The 20,800-nt window shown below is 41.5% G+C and overlaps 1 protein-coding gene and 1 non-coding gene across 3 annotated transcripts; one reads left to right on the forward strand and one right to left on the reverse strand.

Moving 5' to 3' along the window:
* Positions 1–8,520: 8,520 nt before the first annotated feature.
* Positions 8,521–10,854, reverse strand: LOC128629725 (uncharacterized). Of its 2 annotated transcripts, XM_053678471.1 has the most exons (4): positions 10,253–10,854; positions 10,093–10,167; positions 9,961–10,008; positions 8,521–9,857 (listed from the first exon to the last, which is right to left on the reverse strand). In XM_053678471.1, the coding sequence occupies exon 4, from the start codon at positions 9,600–9,602 to the stop codon at positions 8,526–8,528; it is 1,077 nt and encodes a 358-aa protein (XP_053534446.1). In that variant the 5' UTR covers positions 9,603–9,857; positions 9,961–10,008; positions 10,093–10,167; positions 10,253–10,854; the 3' UTR covers positions 8,521–8,525. The 2 variants fall into 2 exon arrangements, with proteins under 2 accessions (XP_053534446.1, XP_053534447.1); XM_053678472.1 differs by lacking the exon at positions 10,253–10,854 and having other exon boundaries at positions 10,093–10,224.
* A 2,473-nt stretch (positions 10,855–13,327) lies between these two features.
* trnav-aac (transfer RNA valine (anticodon AAC)) lies at positions 13,328–13,400 on the forward strand. Its single transcript has one exon. It is a non-coding gene; the product is annotated as a tRNA-Val (tRNA).
* Positions 13,401–20,800: the final 7,400 nt, after the last annotated feature.

The following is a 20,800-nucleotide window of genomic DNA, read 5'->3' on the forward strand; positions in this document are numbered from 1 at the left end:
TAAGAATTATTTTGGGGTTAAATTTATTTATTATTTTGGGTTTTTTTCTGCCTTTTGTGTGTGAAAATTTTCTTGTATGATTAGAGCCTTGTTTCCTTATGGGTGCGTTTATTAATCCCACGTAGGGGAACTTTTTGGTTTTCATTATTTCGGTTTCTATGACTGAAACGATCTGTATTTTCTTATGTTTATTGCATAAATAATAATAAACTTATTTTGTAAGAATTGAGTAGCCTTATTCTGAGTGATGTCCAAATTATAAGTTATAAGTGACTGTTAATTTGAACTGTCTGGCATCCAAACCCCATAAGGTACCACGCTACAGAGTGGCGCCCAAATGGGGACCGAACCGTAAGATTTAGAAAGTTTAGTTGGGGTACTGAAATTAACAGACTTGGACATTTGCGTTATTGATGGACTTGACCATTGTTAATTATTGTGAAATACAGTGTGTACATATATTTTCAGTTTTTCTGGTTGGTGTTTCCATGAAATGTATGGTTATGGAGAACATTCAGGAGTCTGTGTAACTACTTGCTGCTCTGTATTGTTTCTCTTCTTCCCTGGCCATGTCTACCCCTACCCCTCGAATCAAGCGAATCATTACTCTTGTCTTCTTGATGAAGGAAAGAGCCAGGCTTCCACATTCAGTGGAAAAGCAGAAACTGCCTGTGATTTTGCAAGCAGCTGTTATCTGCCTTGCTACAAAAGCTCAATGGAACAGAAACCGCTCCCAGCCTTTTTCGGGCGTAGACCTCTTGCTGATAGGTGAACTTGGTGACCAGTACTTTACGGAAAATTTCCCAGTCACGTTCAGAGTCTTATTGAGCAACGAAAGAGCCAGGCTTCCATTTTCTGTGGAAAACCAGAGACTCCCTTTCATTTTGTAAGCAAATGTTAACTGCTTTGCTACAAAAGCCCCAAAAAAGGAAATCTGCTCTGTCCAAGGTCTCGCTTTCCGGCTGTTCCTAGAGGACCTGATCCTACAGTGATGACAACCGGTCAGTTATTAAAGCAAAGTTCAAAATTTCTAGCTTGTTTCCGCCCAGTCTCGAACCAGGGACCTTTTGCGTGTGAAGCAAACGTGATAACCACTACACTACAGAAACCACGACAGAAGCTCCCTTTAGCTGTTGCCTATGGTCTGCTGACGAAAAGAGCACATACTTAAACTTTGTTCAGCAGCATTGACTTGCCCAGCGTGGTATTGGTGGTATAGAGGTGAGCATAGCTGCCTTCCAAGCGGTTGAGTTCGATTCCTGGCCAATGCATGGATTGTGCTTTATGGTAGTTGGCACAAAAGGAAGGAATCACCTGTCTGAAAATAAATGGGTCAACCTAATGTGCCTTAGGCCTCACACAACTCTTTCTGCTTCCCACTTGAATTCTTAGTGCTTCTTTACTGTTTGTAAACACAGAATATCCAATATGACATGAAGTGCATTCACACTTATTTACAGTTAATGAGCTGACTGACACTGCATTGATTCCACAAGGGAGGTATATGTTGGTGTGTATGCACTTAGGTTCACTCTTATGCAATTATTTAAATGTTCATCTGTCAGTCTTGTTCTGAATTTAGATTCTATCACGTTAGAGAGAGATAGTTTGTATATATTGTAACCATAGTTTTGACAGGTATAGGTCAAAGGTCAAAAAGATACACATTCTAACTCTCTATATCTAGATCAAAGGTCATGATCATAAAAATATGAATAGTTATGTTAAATCTGGATCACATCCATTCGTGACCATATATGGTGCTGCCATGTATGTTTTTCCGCCCCACACGTTGCGCACACCTGGTACATCTTTTCACATAGAATATGAAACTCTCTGTGGTAGGACATAAAAATATATATAGTTTTGTTAAATCTGGTTCACATCCAAATCGTGACCATACCTGGTACGACCATTTGTTCCCCCCCACCCCACCCCACCCCACTGCACCCCACGCCACACAGACACAAATTGCATACTCATGATTTTCCTCTTCACATAGAATATGAAGCTCTCTGTGGTAGGTCATAAGAATATATATAGTTTTGTTAAATCTGGTTCACATCCAAATCGTGACCATACCTGGTACGGCCATGTGTATCCCACATCCAAACAAAAATATCACACACACACACCCACACACACACACACACACCCACACACACACACACACACACACACAAACACACACGTGCATGTACAGACAAACGCATGCATACGAACCTGCTTATAAAAGTCGAGCATCCCTCTAGGCTTTATAATACTCTGTACTTAGAACAACGTGTGCGATCTTACAACATGGCTGATGTTTGTCCTAACGCGCCGAAAAAAGCTCACCCTTTTTTGGGAAGAATATAAAAAATGTTAGAACATGAAAAGATTCAATATTGGGTAATGTCAAACGGATGTACAGCCGGGTTTTTTTTCGATGCAGAAAAAGGAACCGTTTTGCTTTTCAAGTTCTCGGTCCCGGGACACATCCACTGGAGCCGTGCTACAGAGAACGTAACTTTTAACAAAGGTGACTGGAAAAAGTTCAGAAAATGGTGCAAGGATTTTGACTACATTGTTAGAATGGATTTCTTTTCCCCGGATGCGTACAGACGTAAATGGAACAGTACGTCTCTTCAATGCAAATACTGTATCAGAGCAACAGATTTCTCCAAGAACCAAGTTTCACTGCACTGTGCTGCTGTATTAACCGGTGACAACGCCCCTGATAACAAAGAGAATTGTGAAGTGAGGTATGACCGAACCAGCTGGCACGATCTGCAACGCTACTTCCGGCAAATTGATGAATTATTCCAAAAAACTGGAAGAGACAAAGAAATGATGCAAATAAAAAAAAGGCTAGAAGTCTTATTCTGAGATCGTCAATATACTATTCTTGATCAGAAACTCCACCTCCCCAAGACTCCTCCCACACGCTATATAAATGAGTCTGATTACATATCGAGCCAAAGTATTCTGAACGTCAACCAGCAATATGTCTTGTGAAATCAACCCCGTTTTCTACACCTCTGATGCAACCCTGTATGCTGCTGCTGCTGCTGCTGCTGCTGCTGCTGCTGATGATGATGATGATGATGATGATGATGATGATGTGACCAGTTCGGGTTTTGAAGATGGTGAAAACCTAGGAAAAAGAAATCTGACCTATCTGACAACGAACGATGAAGCCGACGGGTGTATAACCAACACTGTTCTAACCATCATACGTGCTGTTACGGGGGAACTGCTGGACAGAGTTATCCAACAAGATCTGAAGGACAACTGTCACGGCTGCGCGATCGATCACCCCAGTCAACTCCAACACGCGTGTTTGTTCGATCCTGAAGAGTACTATCTACACCTAAACACCTACCGATTGCTGAAAAAACTGTTTAAACCATGGTTCAAGTACACATTGGCAAGAGGTCTGAAACTGTGTGGAATCAAACACACTCCTTCCCTGGAAAAAATTCAAGGCATCGCTGAAGCCACCGTGTGTGAATGGCGAGACGAGCCTCACATCAAAACCGTGCTGAACGAGGTCAAGGAGAAAACCAAAGACGTTTTCAACGAGCAAGTGTGCGAAGACGTTGTAGATTACTGGAACTTTCACTCATCTCTGGAACCTGCTGAACCATCGCATACATGGGAAACCTCAAAACAAGCCACGTCTATTCTAACTGCGAGAAAAGGCTGAAGCCGATTAAAACAAAAATGCTGAAGACATTCGTAAATAGCGTGTGTCCTTAACACATAGGTGTGTAACAAGTTTTTTTTTTTTATATATGTATTGCTGAATCAATTGAATGTAAACTAAACATGTATCTAAACCTGCGTGTGTTTAGAATGGAAAATGTTACTTTGATTGAATATGTAATACCTTACTCACGTGTTCTGAGATAAATGCTTATTCTACACTGGTGTTTGATCATTCTTGTCTTGACACTCGAAAATGACTGAACGATTGATGAAGAATATATATTATACACCGTCAGAACCTGGTTCGTACAGTGGTGTTGAGAGTTTGCAAAGAGCTATTGTTGAGAAAATAGGTAAAAGAGCTAATGATACTGAAATAAAAAACTGGTTAGCAGAGCAGGATGCATACAGTCTACATAAACCAGTATCTACAAAGTTTAAAAGAAACAAGGTTTTTGTGAAGAACATCGATGAACAATGGCAAGCTGATTTAGTCGATATGAGCAACTTGTCAGAGAGTAACGACAATGCGAAATCTGTGGGCGCATCGCGTAATATATCCTTTCTCCTTCGGGATGGAGACCTGTGTAATGAATTCAGCAACGGGAGGGTTTTTTTCAATCGCTCAGACATTTGTTGTCGATACTTTAAAGTTTTTTCTTCTTCTTCGGAACATACACAACCGGTTTCTCCCCCGGAAACAACCCTGAACGGAGACGAAGTTCTTCTGGCGTTTGTGCTTTCAGGTCAACAAATAAATACCCGTAAGGTCTAGAGACGGCATCGAGAAAGCATTCTAAAAAATACTTGCTGTTACCCGGATACATTTGACGAGCCAGTATGCTGATCTGTAATTTATCTCTAGGGTTTTTAAAAAGAACCATGTAGTTTGTGTTCAGGTTGATTGTTCTACTGGTCTTTCCTTGAAAAAACAAGTTTTGAACGAGGTAGATGACGCTCAGATTTCTGTGGTGTGTGTATTTTGTAAAAGCCTTTTCTACTTCGTCATTTTTACTGGCGGTTTCCATCAAGTCATCGATTACCAACAAGTTTTTTTTATTTGGAGGAAATAGTTCGTCATCACACAAAGAATCAGGTATTCCTTGAAGAAAAATTATTTTTATTCTGGTCAATAATTCATCGTACAGAGGCTGCCAACACGTATAACACCAGACAATGTTTTCCGGAACAACCGACATTGCCTCTTTACAGTTTTCCAACAGCATTTTGATAAAAAAAGATTTTCCACTATTACTCGGTCCACATACGATACATGAAAAGGGAAGTTGCATCCTAGCGTCAAAAGCAGTCACGTTCATATTTTCCTTTACAAAACACATCAACAGAAACTATACACACCTATATACAAGAATAGTCTTAATAGCCGTAAGGGAGAGTTGTAAAATCAGATAATAAAACACGCTTATCGTACACAACCCTGAACCTTTTCAACTGTGATTTGTTTCTCAAATGAAACCCCTTTTTATCTCTCACGATTTGGTTATGCGTGGTTACGAGATGACCTGTATGATCCGGATTTTTCACTCGCTCGTCCACCAGTTCTGTTAGTGATTTCAAATTGACAATTTCAGAATTGATATAATTTAAAGTAATGCCTTTAGCTTTCATGGTTGTTTTTCCTTTCATGGTTTTGTAACCGTAGGTTTTAGGACCTGCGCTTACAAATTCCACGATTTGATCGCCATCATCTAGTTCGCTGGTAAGTCCACCCAAGTAATCGCTTAAGGGTGGCATCCAGTCACCTTCCTTACTTTTAAAAATGACGCTATCTGTGTCTGTGTACAAACAACGCTGATCCAATCGATCCATCAAATTGTACAGCTCAAGCCTAGCGTACGCTGTAGTGAAAATGCCGATGAATACATTAGCGTTTAGCGGTTTAATCAATCTCTCGTCTGCGTAACGCCACTGTACCATCGCCACCTCCTCATTCAAAAAAGAGAACTGACTCACATTATAAATATCGGAGAACATGAACTGTAAAAACTCGGCAGGATCTCGAATTAAGGTCGTGTTAGATCTGTCTGGTCTTTGACACATCTTACCCCACAACGAGTTTAGTGCGAGTTTAGCCACGGATCTTTTGGCAGGATTAACAGTGATAAATTTCGGATCCAACGTAATCCCTTCGTTCTCCTCATATTTGCGAATGTACTCACGTTTAGATGATTCATCAACGACCCAGGACGGATAACCTGAACTTTCCTGTTTGGTCTTGAGGAACATTTTAATATATCTCGTAAAAAGCTTATCAGACCTTTTAGGAAAGTGCCACACTTCAAACACTTTTAGAATTTTGTAACCTTTTTCGACGGCTTTCTCAATTTCGATAGATGCCCATGTTCCGATAAGAGCTCTCTCCTGAGCCGTATGATCGCAATGTTTTAACTGATGTTCGGCACACGTTCTACATAGAGGAAAGAGGAGTTTGCTTTTTACACGAAATGGTAGAACAGGTGCCCACAGACCCCTAGGTGGTAATACCTTTGCTTTAATGATACCGAAGTAATTTTTCAGAGGTTGAAAGTCACGATAAATGATGATAGGGTGATCGATCGGGTATGTCTTTGTCTTATTTACGAATGGGTAAAGCGATATAAAGTCGAAATAATCGATTCTCTCACCGGGTTGAGCTACATAATGCAAGTTTAACGCGTTTGTTCGACCGCCGTAAAGAGCATCTCGAGGGTTTAAACGCTCAGGAAAGTCAAAGTCTTTTAGAAAATTTTGCACGAGATTGTCGTTTTTCTTCATTTCATTCCACTCGTGTTCCCACATCAGAGTGACTTGCAAATTGAGAGTGTCTTGCAAATTCTTAATTCTCTCCATCGATTTTTGACGGATATCTCCGAAGGTTGCGTTTGATTTGGTAAGAGGATGCGGGGTCATTGAGGGAAAACACTTTTCACAGCCGTGATAAAAACACCCAAGAAACTCAAAAACCTTACGGTTTTCCCCTTCCTCACAGTAACCATCTACGTAATAGTTACCGAACCTGACTTCACCTTCGTTCAACGCGTGGCGAATGGGTAGGTTTTGCGTTTTTGAAACATATTCGAGCCATTGTATGGAAGGTGTTGAGAAAGATTTCTGAGTGGTGATGTAATTATCAAGAGGCGGAATAGCTAAAGTGTCTTTACGCAGGAAGTTGGTTCTAAAGATTTTCATGCACACAGATGCGATCGTTATGCATTTAAAAGGATCGACCTTTGTACTATCCAGAATTTCTTGTCTGAAAGCTATACAACCCTTTCTCAAAATTTCTACATCGTTCACACAGTATTCCGCCATCTCTTTCTTGAAATCAAACACTTTGTCAGAAACCGTTCTGTACCACTTAAAGAATTCTTCTCTATCCTTAGGCATCATGCCATCTACACCATAAAACTTAGGGTCAGGATACGGCCCTACGTAATCCTGATGTTCTACGGTGTTCCAGAAATGGGGAAAATAGCCTTTCTTGCTTTCCGAAAAACCCATGGCTTTTGGGATGCTACTCAATTTCATGGGTAAGAACGATAGACTATCAATGTAGGACTGACGAAACGCAGTATCGATGAAACACAAAATTTTACCGCCTTGCGCTATGATTTCGGGTGTGATTCCTTCTTTCACTAAATGGTTTAACAAAAGGTATGAATCGAACCCTCTAGCGTTATGGGCTATAAACTTGTATCCGTGGTATGCATTACACCGAAACTTTTTAAAGAAGGCACTGACGCAATCATCCCCTTCAGCCACCCACTCCTCACCCTTAAAATCAATACAGCATATGAAATTAGCTACATGTGTTCCTGTTTCCTGCCTAGTCTCGAAATCGTAAAACACATAATCCGTATTTTCGCTTTCTTTCCTGGCCCTCTGTATAAAACATCTATGCTCGATATCCTCATCGAGTTTTTGGCCACAGAGTATGCATTTCGAATGGGCACATACGTGATTCTCTCGATTAGAAGGTTTATCCCTTATCACACATTTACATTTACCGCAGTAGAATCCCGTTTCACACATAGAATATTCGCCTTTGTGCGATTGAATCTTTGCTTTATGCCTCTCGAAACAGTATTGGGAGCTACACAGTCTCTGACACTCTGGACATTTAGTAACATTCTTAGGGTGTTTGTAACAATCGGGGTCGTGACAAACGTTGCAGCTATAAGCGCATTTATGCTTCCATAAAACGTCAAACCCCGAATGGCAGAAATGACAAACATGACTCGTTCCTAAAAGTCCGTTGATACTTTTAACCCCGTAATAGTGGTTGTCATGTAAAAACAAGTAAATGTTTTTTTCGTGGGGAGTCTTGCTAGTTTGAAAGAAAGAGTATCCGGCTTTGCTAGCAGAACAGTGTACGATTACGATTTTGCAATTCAAATGTCTCTCAAATCTCGGTACGTCAGCGAAGCTGACAGCGGTGTTTACGGATAATCCCACATCGTGTTGTAATTTTCTAGCGATTTGTTCGGTTTCAAAATCATTTTTTTCACGATTCAAAAGTTGGCTAACACACAAGGCGAAGCACATGTTGTCTCTGTTGTGAAAAATGTATAGATGCTGCATTTTCTTCTGCAGGGTTTCTGATTTGAATATATGGCCTATTTTCCTTCTAATTCCACCACCCCGAGGTGGTCGAACGATTTGGACGACTATTTCAAGGGTATTATCGGTAAAAATTTCACGTTTACTCTGAATTGCATTTTTGAGCATGGTCAGAAAAGAACCTAAATCGATGACACCATTGTCTAATTGAACGCGTGACGAAACATTGATCGTATCACCTCTAATTTCAACGGTGACTACATCCTTGGCAGAAATTAATTGTTAGCGATTTCAATCGCGCTGTTTAAAATCTCTAAAACATAATTATAAAAATCTGCAAAGCTGTCAACGTTCGCGATAGAAGAAAAATTCACTCTTCTCCTAATCTCAGTGTTGTTGAATCTTTCCCGATTAATTATTCTAATATTAGGATCTAATCCATCACCCTCTTGCTCTACTTGGATATCGGGCGATTTTTCCATCTGAGAATCTTGGGTATCGGGCGAATGTGTGTTTTCCATTTGAGAATCTTGGGTATTAGGTGATTGTATGTTTTCCATTGGTCGGTTGCGTTCATTATCGTTTTCCGAATTTTGTGCAATATTGTCAGGGTTTTCGATTAAGTTAACAAGACCGTCATTTATCCTCATAAGACTTTGATTAAGTTCGTGTATCATATCATGAGAAGATAACGGACTAGGTTCCTGAGCGTTTTCTGGAGTCGAGACGATATTCTGAACGGGAGGTAATGACATATTTTCATTGATTTGATTCACCACGTCTATTAAACATGGATTTATCTGCAAAGATTCTCTTTGTTCGATTAGGTTATTTTGTAACTCTAACAGACATTGATTTAATTCGAAAAATATGTCGTGCGACGTGACCGGCGTACTTGATACAGTTTGACTGGAAATTCGTCTGGGGTTTTCATTTTGAGTATTGCTCTGTTCTGACGATCTTAAATTTTCATTCAACTGATTGACTGCATCAATTAGATCAGTTTTTATTTGTACTGAATGACCGTGTTCATTTAGGTTATTATGTAACTCTAACAGACATTGATTTAATTCAGAAAATATATCATTCGGCGTTACCGTTGTGGTTGATACGACGTGATTTGGACTCTGATTAGGTCTCTCACTAACGACTTGGTGTGACGGTATTAAACTTTCGTTCAGCCTGTTGATCGCTTCAGTTAAATATGGGTTCAGGGGTGTGTGCGAATCATTTGAAAAACTCTGGTTTCCGTCATAAAAGAAATCATGCGATAATGGAGAATTTTCGGTTCTCTTTTTTTTAGTCTCCATATCCGAACTGCATTTCAGTCGTTTCTGCGCCATATCTATCATACAATTTTCCAATCAACTTTATGCTCACTGAGAGACATCTATTCACATTTTCAAGCGTGCTGTACAGTAAAGGGATAAAATCTGTACCTCGACCAGATTCAAGTGTATAATCAATCTGTCCAAAGTTTTCCAATAAATCAGTCTTTGCTTCGAAGAATTCACGCCACACTGCGCAGATCTGTTGTAGTTCGATGTCTTGTTGAATGTCGGTTTCCGAGATGATTTCCTCTTGGTCTTCTATTGCAGCACTCGTATCTATAAGTCACAGAACATGTGAAAGAGCTTTTATTTATTTTATTTATTTATTTATTTATTTTTTTGTGCTGTGTAAATAGAAGGTAAATATACTACAACTCACCTGAAATATCTCCGTCGTAATCACTGTTAGACACGTTTCCCTCAAATTCTGAATATGATACAAACAATGTTATATTCACGTATGAAAGACTTTTACAGCATGAAACATTCACAATTTTATGTTGTGACTTACGTGTGGAACTCAGATTCAAAAGGTCCTGAGTGGTTGTTTCGGGAATCTCATCATCAGAAATAATCACCAAGCTGTCTATAAAACAGTAAAACATACTTTTAATAACTTAACATTCTCATTTTAGATCACTACATAGATCTAAGAGACAAATTGTAATTACCTATACACTAGAAACAGATGAGCTTAACTCGGTCTTGCACTGTAATATAAATGTAATGAATATTTACAATTTAGATAAAGTATCGTACCAGATTACATAATGACCAGATAAGTATGATGATTTTTGTACTCAGAATGATTAGTTCTAAGTTTATATCAATATCATTGCCTACTGGATAATTACATAAACATTGTATCTCAATTTATATTTAACTATTAATTGATTAAAATACAAATTTTTACCTGCCGAGAAATCCATGGTGTCTGGAAGTAGTGAAGGATAGACTCTGGAAATTCTGTTGAACTTTGCCGATGTTCAAACTTTCGAAGTAGTGAAGAACTGACTCTGGAAATTCGGTCGAACCTTTTCCGATGTTAAAACTTTCGAAGTGCTCGACTTTATAAACAGGTTCGTATGCATTCGAGTGTGTGTGTGTGTGTGTGGGGTGTGTTTGTGCTCGGGAATACATCAGAACGGGGGTTTTACGTTGTTGACCTTTTGACCTAGGCCTGACTCGGAGTGCTTCATATTCTACGTGAAAGGAAAAGATCGTGTGTTCCGGGACCGAGAACTTGAAAAGCAAAACGGTTCCTTTTTCTGCATCGAAAAAAAAAACCCGGCTGTACATCCGTTTGACATTACCCAATATTGAATCTTTTCATGTTCTAACATTTTTTCTATTCTTCCCAAAAAAGGGTGAGCTTTTTTCGGCGCGTTAGGACAAACATCAGCCATGTTGTAAGATCGCACACGTTGTTCTAAGTACAGAGTATTATAAAGCCTAGAGGGATGCTCGACTTTTATAAGCAGGTTCGTATGCATGCGTTTGTCTGTACATGCACGTGTGTGTTTGTGTGTGTGTGTGTGTGTGATATTTTTGTTTGGATGTGGGATACACATGGCCGTACCAGGTATGGTCACGATTTGGATGTGAACCAGATTTAACAAAACTATATATATTTTTATGACCTACCACAGAGAGCTTCATATTCTATGTGAAGAGGAAAAACATGAGTATGCAACTTGTGTCTGTGTGGGGTGGGATGGGGTGGGGTGGGGTGGGGGGAACACATGGTCGTACCAGGTATGGTCACGATTTGGATGTGAACCAGATTTAACAAAACTATATATATTTTTATGTCCTACCACAGAGAGTTTCATATTCTATGTGAAAAGATGTACCAGGTGTGCGCAACGTGTGGGGCGGAAAAACACACATGGCAGCACCATGTATGGTCACGAATGGATGTGATCCAGATTTAACATAACTATTCATATTTTTATGATCATGACCTTTGATCTAGATATAGAGAGTTAGGATGTGTATCTTTTTGACCTTTGACCTATACCTGTCAAAACTAAGGTTACAATATATACAAACTATCTCTCTCTCACCACCTTCTGTGCCTAGCACTTCCTCACAGAGTAAAGCCCCTGCATCACTTCCCAGAGTACCACCACTAGCTGCACAGTCAGTACCTACAGCACCTCCAACAGCTGCTGCGCAGTCAGTACCTACAGCACCTCCAACAGCTGCTGTGAAGTCAGTACCTGCTGAACATGCACCAGTGCCCTGCACACAGACAGACGCCCCTGTATTCAGTTGCATCCAAGATATTAACTGCTGGAACTGCTCCCTCCAGCAAAAAATCTGGATGAAAACAGCGATGGAAGCCATGGGACTCTGGCCAGGATCACGACCCGTGAGACACCTTATGAACATGGTTTCCTTGTGGCGTTATCCTCCTCAGCCTGAGCTTATAGAAACCAACACAGGCCTGCCATCACCAAAATACTTCCAGCTCCATCCATTGTTCATCTGGAAACCGGAGCACAGTATTATGGAAAGGCTCAGGAACAATTACATCCTGCCTTGTCTTTACAGCTGTCCACATCTTCAGGTTGTTTCCTCTGGTGTGGGAAGACCCAGAGTGGTTCTTGGTACCAGCGGGCAATATTATATCCTTTCCTCTCGTCTGTGCTGTAAAGCATGCAAAAAATACTGGTTCGCTGATAAACCCCAGTGGCTAGACATGCTACCAAAGCGTTTTACGAACATCTTGCCAGTGATAGATGAACTGCGGCACTCTAGAACATCACCAAATGATATGGCCAACCAGCTGTCTGAGCTGCTTCACCTGAAGTACGAAAGAGCCCACCTAGCCTACCTGCTCAGCATGCAGAACACCAGGGATGCTGAAGCAGGGCTGTATGGACAGAGGACCATCACTGGGGCACTGAGGAAGGATGACACACCAGCACCGTTTGGGGGTTATGAGGACACTGATGGGTGGTATGGGGTGTCCGTGACTGCACACTATGTGGTGGAGTGTCTTCTTCAAGAATATCAGCGGCAGGAGGCAGCTCTCACTCAGGTCCTACAAGGCACTTTTGGATAGGTGTTCAGTTCAGATCACACATGCAAAGTTGCTAGAAAAGTGACTCTCTCATCTGGCACAATGTCATCCTACGCTGTGATGAATGAGAACTGGACGATCCTGTCCTAGGTGATGCTGCAATCTAAAAGTGAGCGGTCCTTAGAGTCAATGTACTGTGGGCTAGCCACAAGGAAACTGTGTTCACAAGATGTCTCACAGGTCGTAATCCTGGCTAGAGTCCCATGGCTTCCCTTGCTGTTTTCATACAGATTTTTTGCTGGAGGGAGCAGTTCCAGCAGTTAATATCTTGGATGCAACTGGATACAGGGGCATCTGTCTGTGTGGAGGGCACACTGCACAGCACTGACTGCTGACCAGCTGCACACTGTGCAGCCAGTGGTGGTACCCTGGCAAGTGATGCAGGGGCCTTACTCTGTGAGGAGGCTTGCAAAGCACATTCTGTTGACCAATTTATTGTTATTGTTTCCTTCCTTTTGTGCCAACTACCATGAAGTACCACAAGAGGCTCCAAGTTACAATCTGTGCATTGGCCGGGAATCGAACCCGGGTCAACTAGGCAGCTATGCTCACCACTATACCACCAATGCCACAATTCAACTCGGGTGAACAAAAGTTTAAGGATGTGCTCTTCTCATCAGAAGACCATAGGCAACATCCAAAGGGTCACCCTTTTGTGGTTTCTGTAGTGTAGTGGTTATCACGTTTGCCTAACACACAAAAGGTCCCTGGTTCAAGACCGGGCAGAAACAAGCTGGAAATTTTGAACTTTGCTTTAATGACTGAGCGGTTGTCATCACGGTAGGCTCAGGTCCTCTAGGAACAGCCGTAAAGCGAGACCTTGGACAGAGCAGATTTCCTGCTTTTGTAGCACAGCAGTTGGAATCAGGTGTGGCTCCTGCTAGATTCGAACGAAACGCTGAAGATTGGACAACGCTGCTTAAGACCAATCAGCATATTGACATATTTGCTTATTAAATATAAAACATTGACTATATAGATGGCTGATCGCGGAAAATCTACACCTCTCATCACAGTTTGCATGCTAGGTTGTCGCGAACAAGAGACAGACACGGAGAGGCCGCATGTTCTCAGGCTTTCGCCCCTGTTCACGGGTCAAACGTGCCCTGTTGCATAATGATGTGTTTACAAACAGCAAAGAGAGCACTAAGAACTCAAGTGGCAAGCAGAAAGAGTCGTAGGAGGCTTGCAGAGAAGCCTACGGCACATTCTGTTGACAAACTTATTTTCAGGTAGGTGATTCCTTCCTTTTGTGCCAACTACCATAAAGTACCTCCAGAAGCTCCAAGTTACAACCCATGGACTGGCCAGGAATCAAACATAGATCAACTGCTTGGATTGGAGCTATGCTCACCACTATACCACCAATGCCACGCTGCGCCATTCAGCTCTGGTGAACAAAAGTGTACGTATGTGCTCTTCTCATCAGAAGACCATAGGCAACAGCCAAAGGGCCACCCCCTCGTGGTTTCTGTAGTGTAGTGGTTGTCATGTTTGCCTCACACGCAAAAGGTCCCTTGTTTGAGACCAGGCAGAAACAAGCTAGGAATTTTGAAATTTGCTTTAATGACAGAGCGGTTGTCATCACTGTAGGATCAGGTCCTCTAGGAACAGCCTGAAAGTGAGACCTCGGACAGGGCAGATTTCCTTCTTTTGTGCTTTTGTAGCAAAGCAGTTAACATTTGCTTACAAAAATGAAAAGGAGTCTCTGGTTTTCCCAAGAAAGTGGAAGCCTGCCTCTTACGTAGCTCAGTAAGGCTCCGTGCGTGACTGGAAAATTTTCCGTAAAGTAGCGGTCGCCAAGTTCACCCATCAGCAAGAGGTCTACGCCCGAAAAAGGCTGGGAGCGGTTTCCCTTCCATTGAGCTTTTGTAGCAAGGCAGATAACAGCTGCTTGCAAAATCACAGGCAGTCTCTGCTTTTCCACTGAATGTGGAAGCCTGGCTCTTTACTTCATCAAGAAGACAAGAGTAATGATGCGCTTGACTCGAGGTTGCAACTTGTAATTCCCCACCTCCAAGCGGGAAAACGCAAAGCAAATGCACCCTCAACCTGAAATTGCCATTCCTCAACCGTGGGAAGTCTTCTCATCTACCGGTTCCTTCCCTGTTCATCGAGTGACGTCGAGTCGGCATGACGGATTCAGAACTCACAAAGTGGCACTTACCTCAGTGGTTATTTGCTTTAGATCAGGGTCGTCCAGTCTTATCCAGAATGGGCCAGTGTGGTTGCAGGTTATCATTCTAACCAAGCAGAAGCCACACTTTAGTCTATTGAAAGCCAAGATCGGCGGATCCAGCAATTGGAATCAGGTGTGGCTCCTGCTAGATTGGAACGAAAACCTGAAGATTGGACAACGCTGCTTAAGACCAATCAGCATATAGACATATTTGCTTATTAAATATAAAACATTGACTATATAGATGGCTGATCGCGGAAAATGTACACCTCTCATCACAGTTTGCATGCTAGGTTGTCGCTAACAAGAGACAGACACGGAGAGACCGCATGCTCTCACAGTTTCGCCCCTGTTCACGGGTCAAACGTGCCCCGATGAAAAATTATGTGTTTACAAACAGCAAAGAGAGCACTAAGAACTCAAGTGGGAAGCAGAAAGGGTCATAGGAGGCCTGCAAGGAAGCCTATGACACATTCTGTTGACCAACTTATTTTCAGGTAGGTGATTCCTTCCTTTTGTGCCAACTACCATAAAGTACCTCGAGAAGCTCCAAGTTATAACCCGTGGACTGGCCAGGAATCGAACGCAGGTCAACTGCTTGGACTGGAGCTATGCTCACCACAATACCACCAATGCCACGCTTTGCCGTTCAGCTCTGGTGAACAAAAGTGTACGTATGTATTTTCCGAAAAGTACTGGTCGCCGAGTTCACCTATCAGCAAGAGGTCTGTGCCCGAAAAAGGCTGGGAGCGGTTTCCCTTCCATTGAGCTTTTGTAGCAAGGCAGATAACAGCTGTGTAGCACGTTCCTCCATCTGAGAGGGAAAGAGAATGATATAAACAGTGGTTTAAACACAAATTTTACAAGGCACGTTGAGTATCTTGTTTGAGTTCTCACCTGAGCCCTTGGACAGTTCTCCATAGTCATCGAGGTACAGGAAAAGAACCTGATTTTCCCCCACCCTGTAAAAGACAGCAGAGGCTCATGTACTGCAAGCAAGAACTTGACAATACCTACAAATTCTGCATATTCACAACCATATATGTTAATTCAGCAGGAATGTCTTAACTCCAGGCCTATTGCTGGATTACTAAGATGTTGAGTTTTGGGAGGAAAGGAAGCTTGAAACTGTGTAGGATGGAGTGTTTCTAGGACAGGGTGGAGTCCCACTAGTATAAGAAGTCATGTATTAATAAATGAAAAGTTTTTTAAACATTTTGGAAGATGCCTGTTATGTATTAATATTTGACCAGTTAATTGATTATTACGTCCTCTTTCAATAATAAACTGTATTCCTTGCTTATGAATAGTTTATTATGGGACTTCAAATTAAAGTGTTATTCGGAGTATTTTTAGCAAGCTGCTGTTATTTTTCTTATTTAGTAGCTTTACAGCTTCCTTCCCAAAATGAGTAACCCATGTGTGAGGGATTATTGCTGACTAATTCACACCAATGCCCAGCCCTGATATAAACAGGCAATGCACCTATAAGACATGGCAATCAACACAGATGTGTCTTCCTTCTAACCTGAGGAAGATGCTAACACCAGCTCAGCAAACAAAGGTGTGTGCAGTACACGCTTCAACGTCCTCACCCTCCAGCTCAGTCTGGCAGCAGCTGCTCTGAGAAGACAGCATCGTGCCACACACCAAGCACAGAGTTTGAGCTCAAGACTTAACTCCATCTGACTTAGGACAGCTACAAAAACAATGGAGGTTATAAACACAAAAGCAATAACTAGAGATGTCCACCAGAATTCTATTCTATTAAGCAGATACTGGGTATAAATGAATGCAACTCAGAGTACACACACTCACGTGAAGCTGAAAGCCTAGCTGATCAGTGCACAGTAATCCTCTGGCACATCAATTAGCTTATTGGATTCCCAAGGAAAACTACACACACACAACAACCAAAAAAAACACCACTGAAACCATTCTGTCTTAACCCTCTTACACCTAAGTTCCCACAGTATTATGTACCATAACCCTATATTCCCCAGAGAAACAGCACGCCAACCCTGAGTTCCTGGGTCAAAATCAACAATTTAATTTGAACATTTTTAGGCCTTGAAAAAACTTATAATGTATTTGTGTAATATTACTTTGAAAATGAAGCAGTTCAGTGTTTTTACTCCACTTAGAGCACAATTCTTAACTAGAGAGAAATGCTCACTAAAATCCTTCTAATCTTTTAGAAATACCATACAAGCGTCAGCGTGGTCAATGCCTTTGAATAAATGCATTTTAGCGCCAAAAGTCAAGTTTCTGCTGATAATCAGAGCAGCAGGTAGTGTTTTTCACGAATGCACAGAAATGGTCAGGTTATGACTCCAGACCCCTGCAGTGTCAGGGGCACTGGTTGATGCTGAAGATGAAGACGGATCAGGGTCTGAATCATGAGTTTGCATCACTATCAGTTTCGGTTTCAACATCACCTGAACTTTCACTGCTGTCACTATCTAGAATCCTCGCTCTCGCCTGTGTAACTGTGTATGTTTTCTCCCCCCCCCGTTTTAGATGTACCTGTGTTCACTTTGGCATTTTTAGTTAACTTCTACTATTACGGCAATATTCACGCTTGGATCATCTTCACTGTAATGACAGCGTAATGTAATCACGTCGTGACGTCACGACTTCAACCTTCCGGGTCAAAAAATAATAATTAAATAAGTAAGGAATCATAGCAGAGCAATGCCAGTACACCGGCCTCACGGGGATAACATTTACACTGTAAATCCGCTATATCGGCCTTACGGGGTACGGGGGTTAAAACCACCATTTCAAAGCAAAGTTCAGAAGGCTATAGATAAGAACAAAGAATGATCACCTTAAGGGTTTCAGGTGACTGGAGACATTGTTGCATGCCTGGATGTGAGCACCACCTGCAGGACAAATGGACAACACACTCAACCCATTACAAAACAATCAATGATGTGTACACATGATATGGCATCATCAGCATTCACAGAAAACCTGTCATTTCTCGGCTCACTTATGAACTTTCTTACCCCTGAAGGAGGGAATCCAGAAGCTCCTGGTGATTATAATAGAGCTGGAGCAGGTTAGGAGGCAGACACATATGCACACAGCACTTCCCATTCCCCAGCACCTACAGATAGATAGGGGACAGGGAAAGAACAAGATCAGTTTCACCACATACAATATACTATATACAGTGCATCCGGAAAGTATTCGCAGCGCTTCACTTTTTCTCCATTGTTATGTTACAGCCGTATTCCCACATGGATTAAATTCATTATTTTCCTCAAAGTTCTACAAACAATACACCATAATGACAACATGAAAGAAGTTTGTTTGAAATCTTTCAATGAGTATGAAATTTATGAAAAATAAAAAAACAAAAAAAAGCACGTTTATAAGTATTCACAGCCTTTGCTCAATACTTTGAAGCACCTTTGCTCGGCATCTCTAATAAGCAGTAAGTTTTGGCAAAACTCAAAACTTGACAACTCAGACACAAAACCATTGCTATTCACAAAACAGTCTACTAAATACTGAAACAGTATAAAAAAACAAATAGTAAATAAAAAACATGTGTACTGCAGCCTGTATAGAAACCTGTTAGCCTGTTAGGATTACATTTAAGCACTTTTTAAAAATTGTGTTCAAACCCAAAAAACCCCCAAAATAAATCCCTACATAAATCTAACGCTCTTGGCTGCAGTGAATTACTCTGACAGCCCCATTATTGACTCCCACACAACTGTGCCTGACAGCACACTCAATAAAAACATCCCAAAAGAACATTCATACTGACAAACACGTTATTACTCATTTGTAAGAACGAGGGTTAATAAACACACACAAATGACAACATAACACAGATCACCATCTACTGTTAAGTTGTACGTGCTCCAAGTAGAATATGCTCTAACCTGGCACAGAGGTGAGGAGGATCTGGACCAGGTGAGCAACAATGACCAAGTGGAAGAGATGCAGGTGTGCAGTATCCGCACTAAGCCCTGAGGAGTCTAAGCAGTGCAATGCTGAATAGGACAGCACCAGACTCCCCTGACATACAAACACAAAACATGATTCAGAGACTACAGCCAAAGAAACCACAGGCACTGACCTGTTAGACAGACAGGTTTAGATTCTGGACAACAATGATACTTTAATCTGATGCTAATATACATTTAATAGTGCCTAAAGTATCATTTAACAAGCTTCTCAGCTCACCACTAAGTGGAACATGTCCACATCCAGAATGCAGGGGGAACTTTCCACCTGGGGATCAAGAACAAGTGCTGCACAGAGCACAGTTAAAGAACTAAAAAACTACAAGTGAGAGAAAAATAAATAATGAAATAAATATATCTGCCAACAGTCACATGAAGTGATTTTGCACAGAGGAGTGAGAGGAGACAGTCCAGCATGCAGAGCCAAACCGAGCCAGGGAACTCAAATAGTCTCCTAAACAAGGGCACGTTTTATGACACTTCTATTTTTTATTATTCAGGATACAAAATATATATAAATATCACAGTATATAGAAGAAATTAGAACTGAGGAAGGAGAGCATAATACCTGCAGATATTTGTGATTCAGAATATTTAGTAATGCTACCAAAATGAACCCCGAACATAATTGAGCAATCTTCTAGATATCTTTAGAGTGCGAATGATGCTCAGAAGCTTGAGTAATGATTTGACAGATGCAGTCTATTTTCATTTATATATACACAGTTATATATGCTTTTATATTTAGAATTACAAGTGAAAAGCAAATCAAATCATCTGAAGAATTTATTCCAGTGTACAATTAACTACTACATCCTGCAAGCAAACAGTGCTTAGTGGAGTATTTTAACAGTACTAACAATACCACTGATACAGAATTTATTACATCATCACACATCCCTCGAAAGAAGAATTCATTCTGGCATGATAAGTGTCGCGTACTGTGAGGAATACAGAAGCAGAAGCGGGCGGCAGGTTCAGGCAGAATAATCCAGAGGGGTGAACACAGTCCGTAGTCAAGAAGCAAGCGAGGGTCAGGCGATCATGCAAACAAAACAAACGGGGCAAGACAGAGGCCAAAGTCACTTATCGAATAAACACGGTAGGTAACGCTTGGAGAACGACAGAGAAACTAGTCTGCTGAACATTTACTTCACAAAGTGTCTCTGAACCAAAGTCTCTTAATAAGCCGTGGAGAGTGGACAAGGTGATTGGCTGCAGGTGTGTGAGATCAGAACTCCGGGGAGGTGAGCGCATGCGTGTGTGGGAAGTGTAGTCCTCAGTGGCCATGTTAGAAGTGGGTGTTGCTTCTCGGGAAACCGAGTCCTGGCTGGGCTGAGATATGACAATAAGTTGGGTTGTCATACCTGTCTACAGGGTAAACTTCCAAACAAGGCTTCTCCTCATCTACCAATAATCTCTCTGTACAAAATACCAAAAAGCAAAACATTTTTACTAACTACCCCTTAACACAGGTCAGTGAATATTGTAAATCTTATACATGAATTGTTAGTCTGTAAGAAATGGGTGCAGACTGACCTATAGACTGGATGGTGCAAGAACAGCTGCCCCAGCACATGATAGGCACACGGGGGTCCTGCTCATTAGGGTGCACCTTAAGGCCAACTTTATAAGTTGCGGTCCCAAATGTCATCAGCATCTCCCTTGTGGAGCTTGAATAAGGGGTGCTATCAAAACACATCACAGGTCAGTGTTAAAGACACGCTCAGATACGCAGTTGTGAAAGGAAACCGTGGGTATGCTTACACTGGTGTGTGGTCCAGCCTGAAACTCTCAGGAGGAGGAGAGTCCTCCACAGTCTCTGTCTCACCAGCATCTAAAAGACAAACACCACAATATGACTGCATGTGCACACATACACACACAAATAAGGAGCACACGTACTATATATGATGAGACTCACTTGTTGTCTTGGCTCTCTTATGAGCAGAGTGCAAGGCTCTGATCT

This window comes from Ictalurus punctatus, unplaced genomic scaffold (assembly GCF_001660625.3).
Source record: "Ictalurus punctatus breed USDA103 unplaced genomic scaffold, Coco_2.0 Super-Scaffold_100, whole genome shotgun sequence".
NCBI classification, from domain to species: Eukaryota; Metazoa; Chordata; class Actinopteri; order Siluriformes; family Ictaluridae; genus Ictalurus; species Ictalurus punctatus.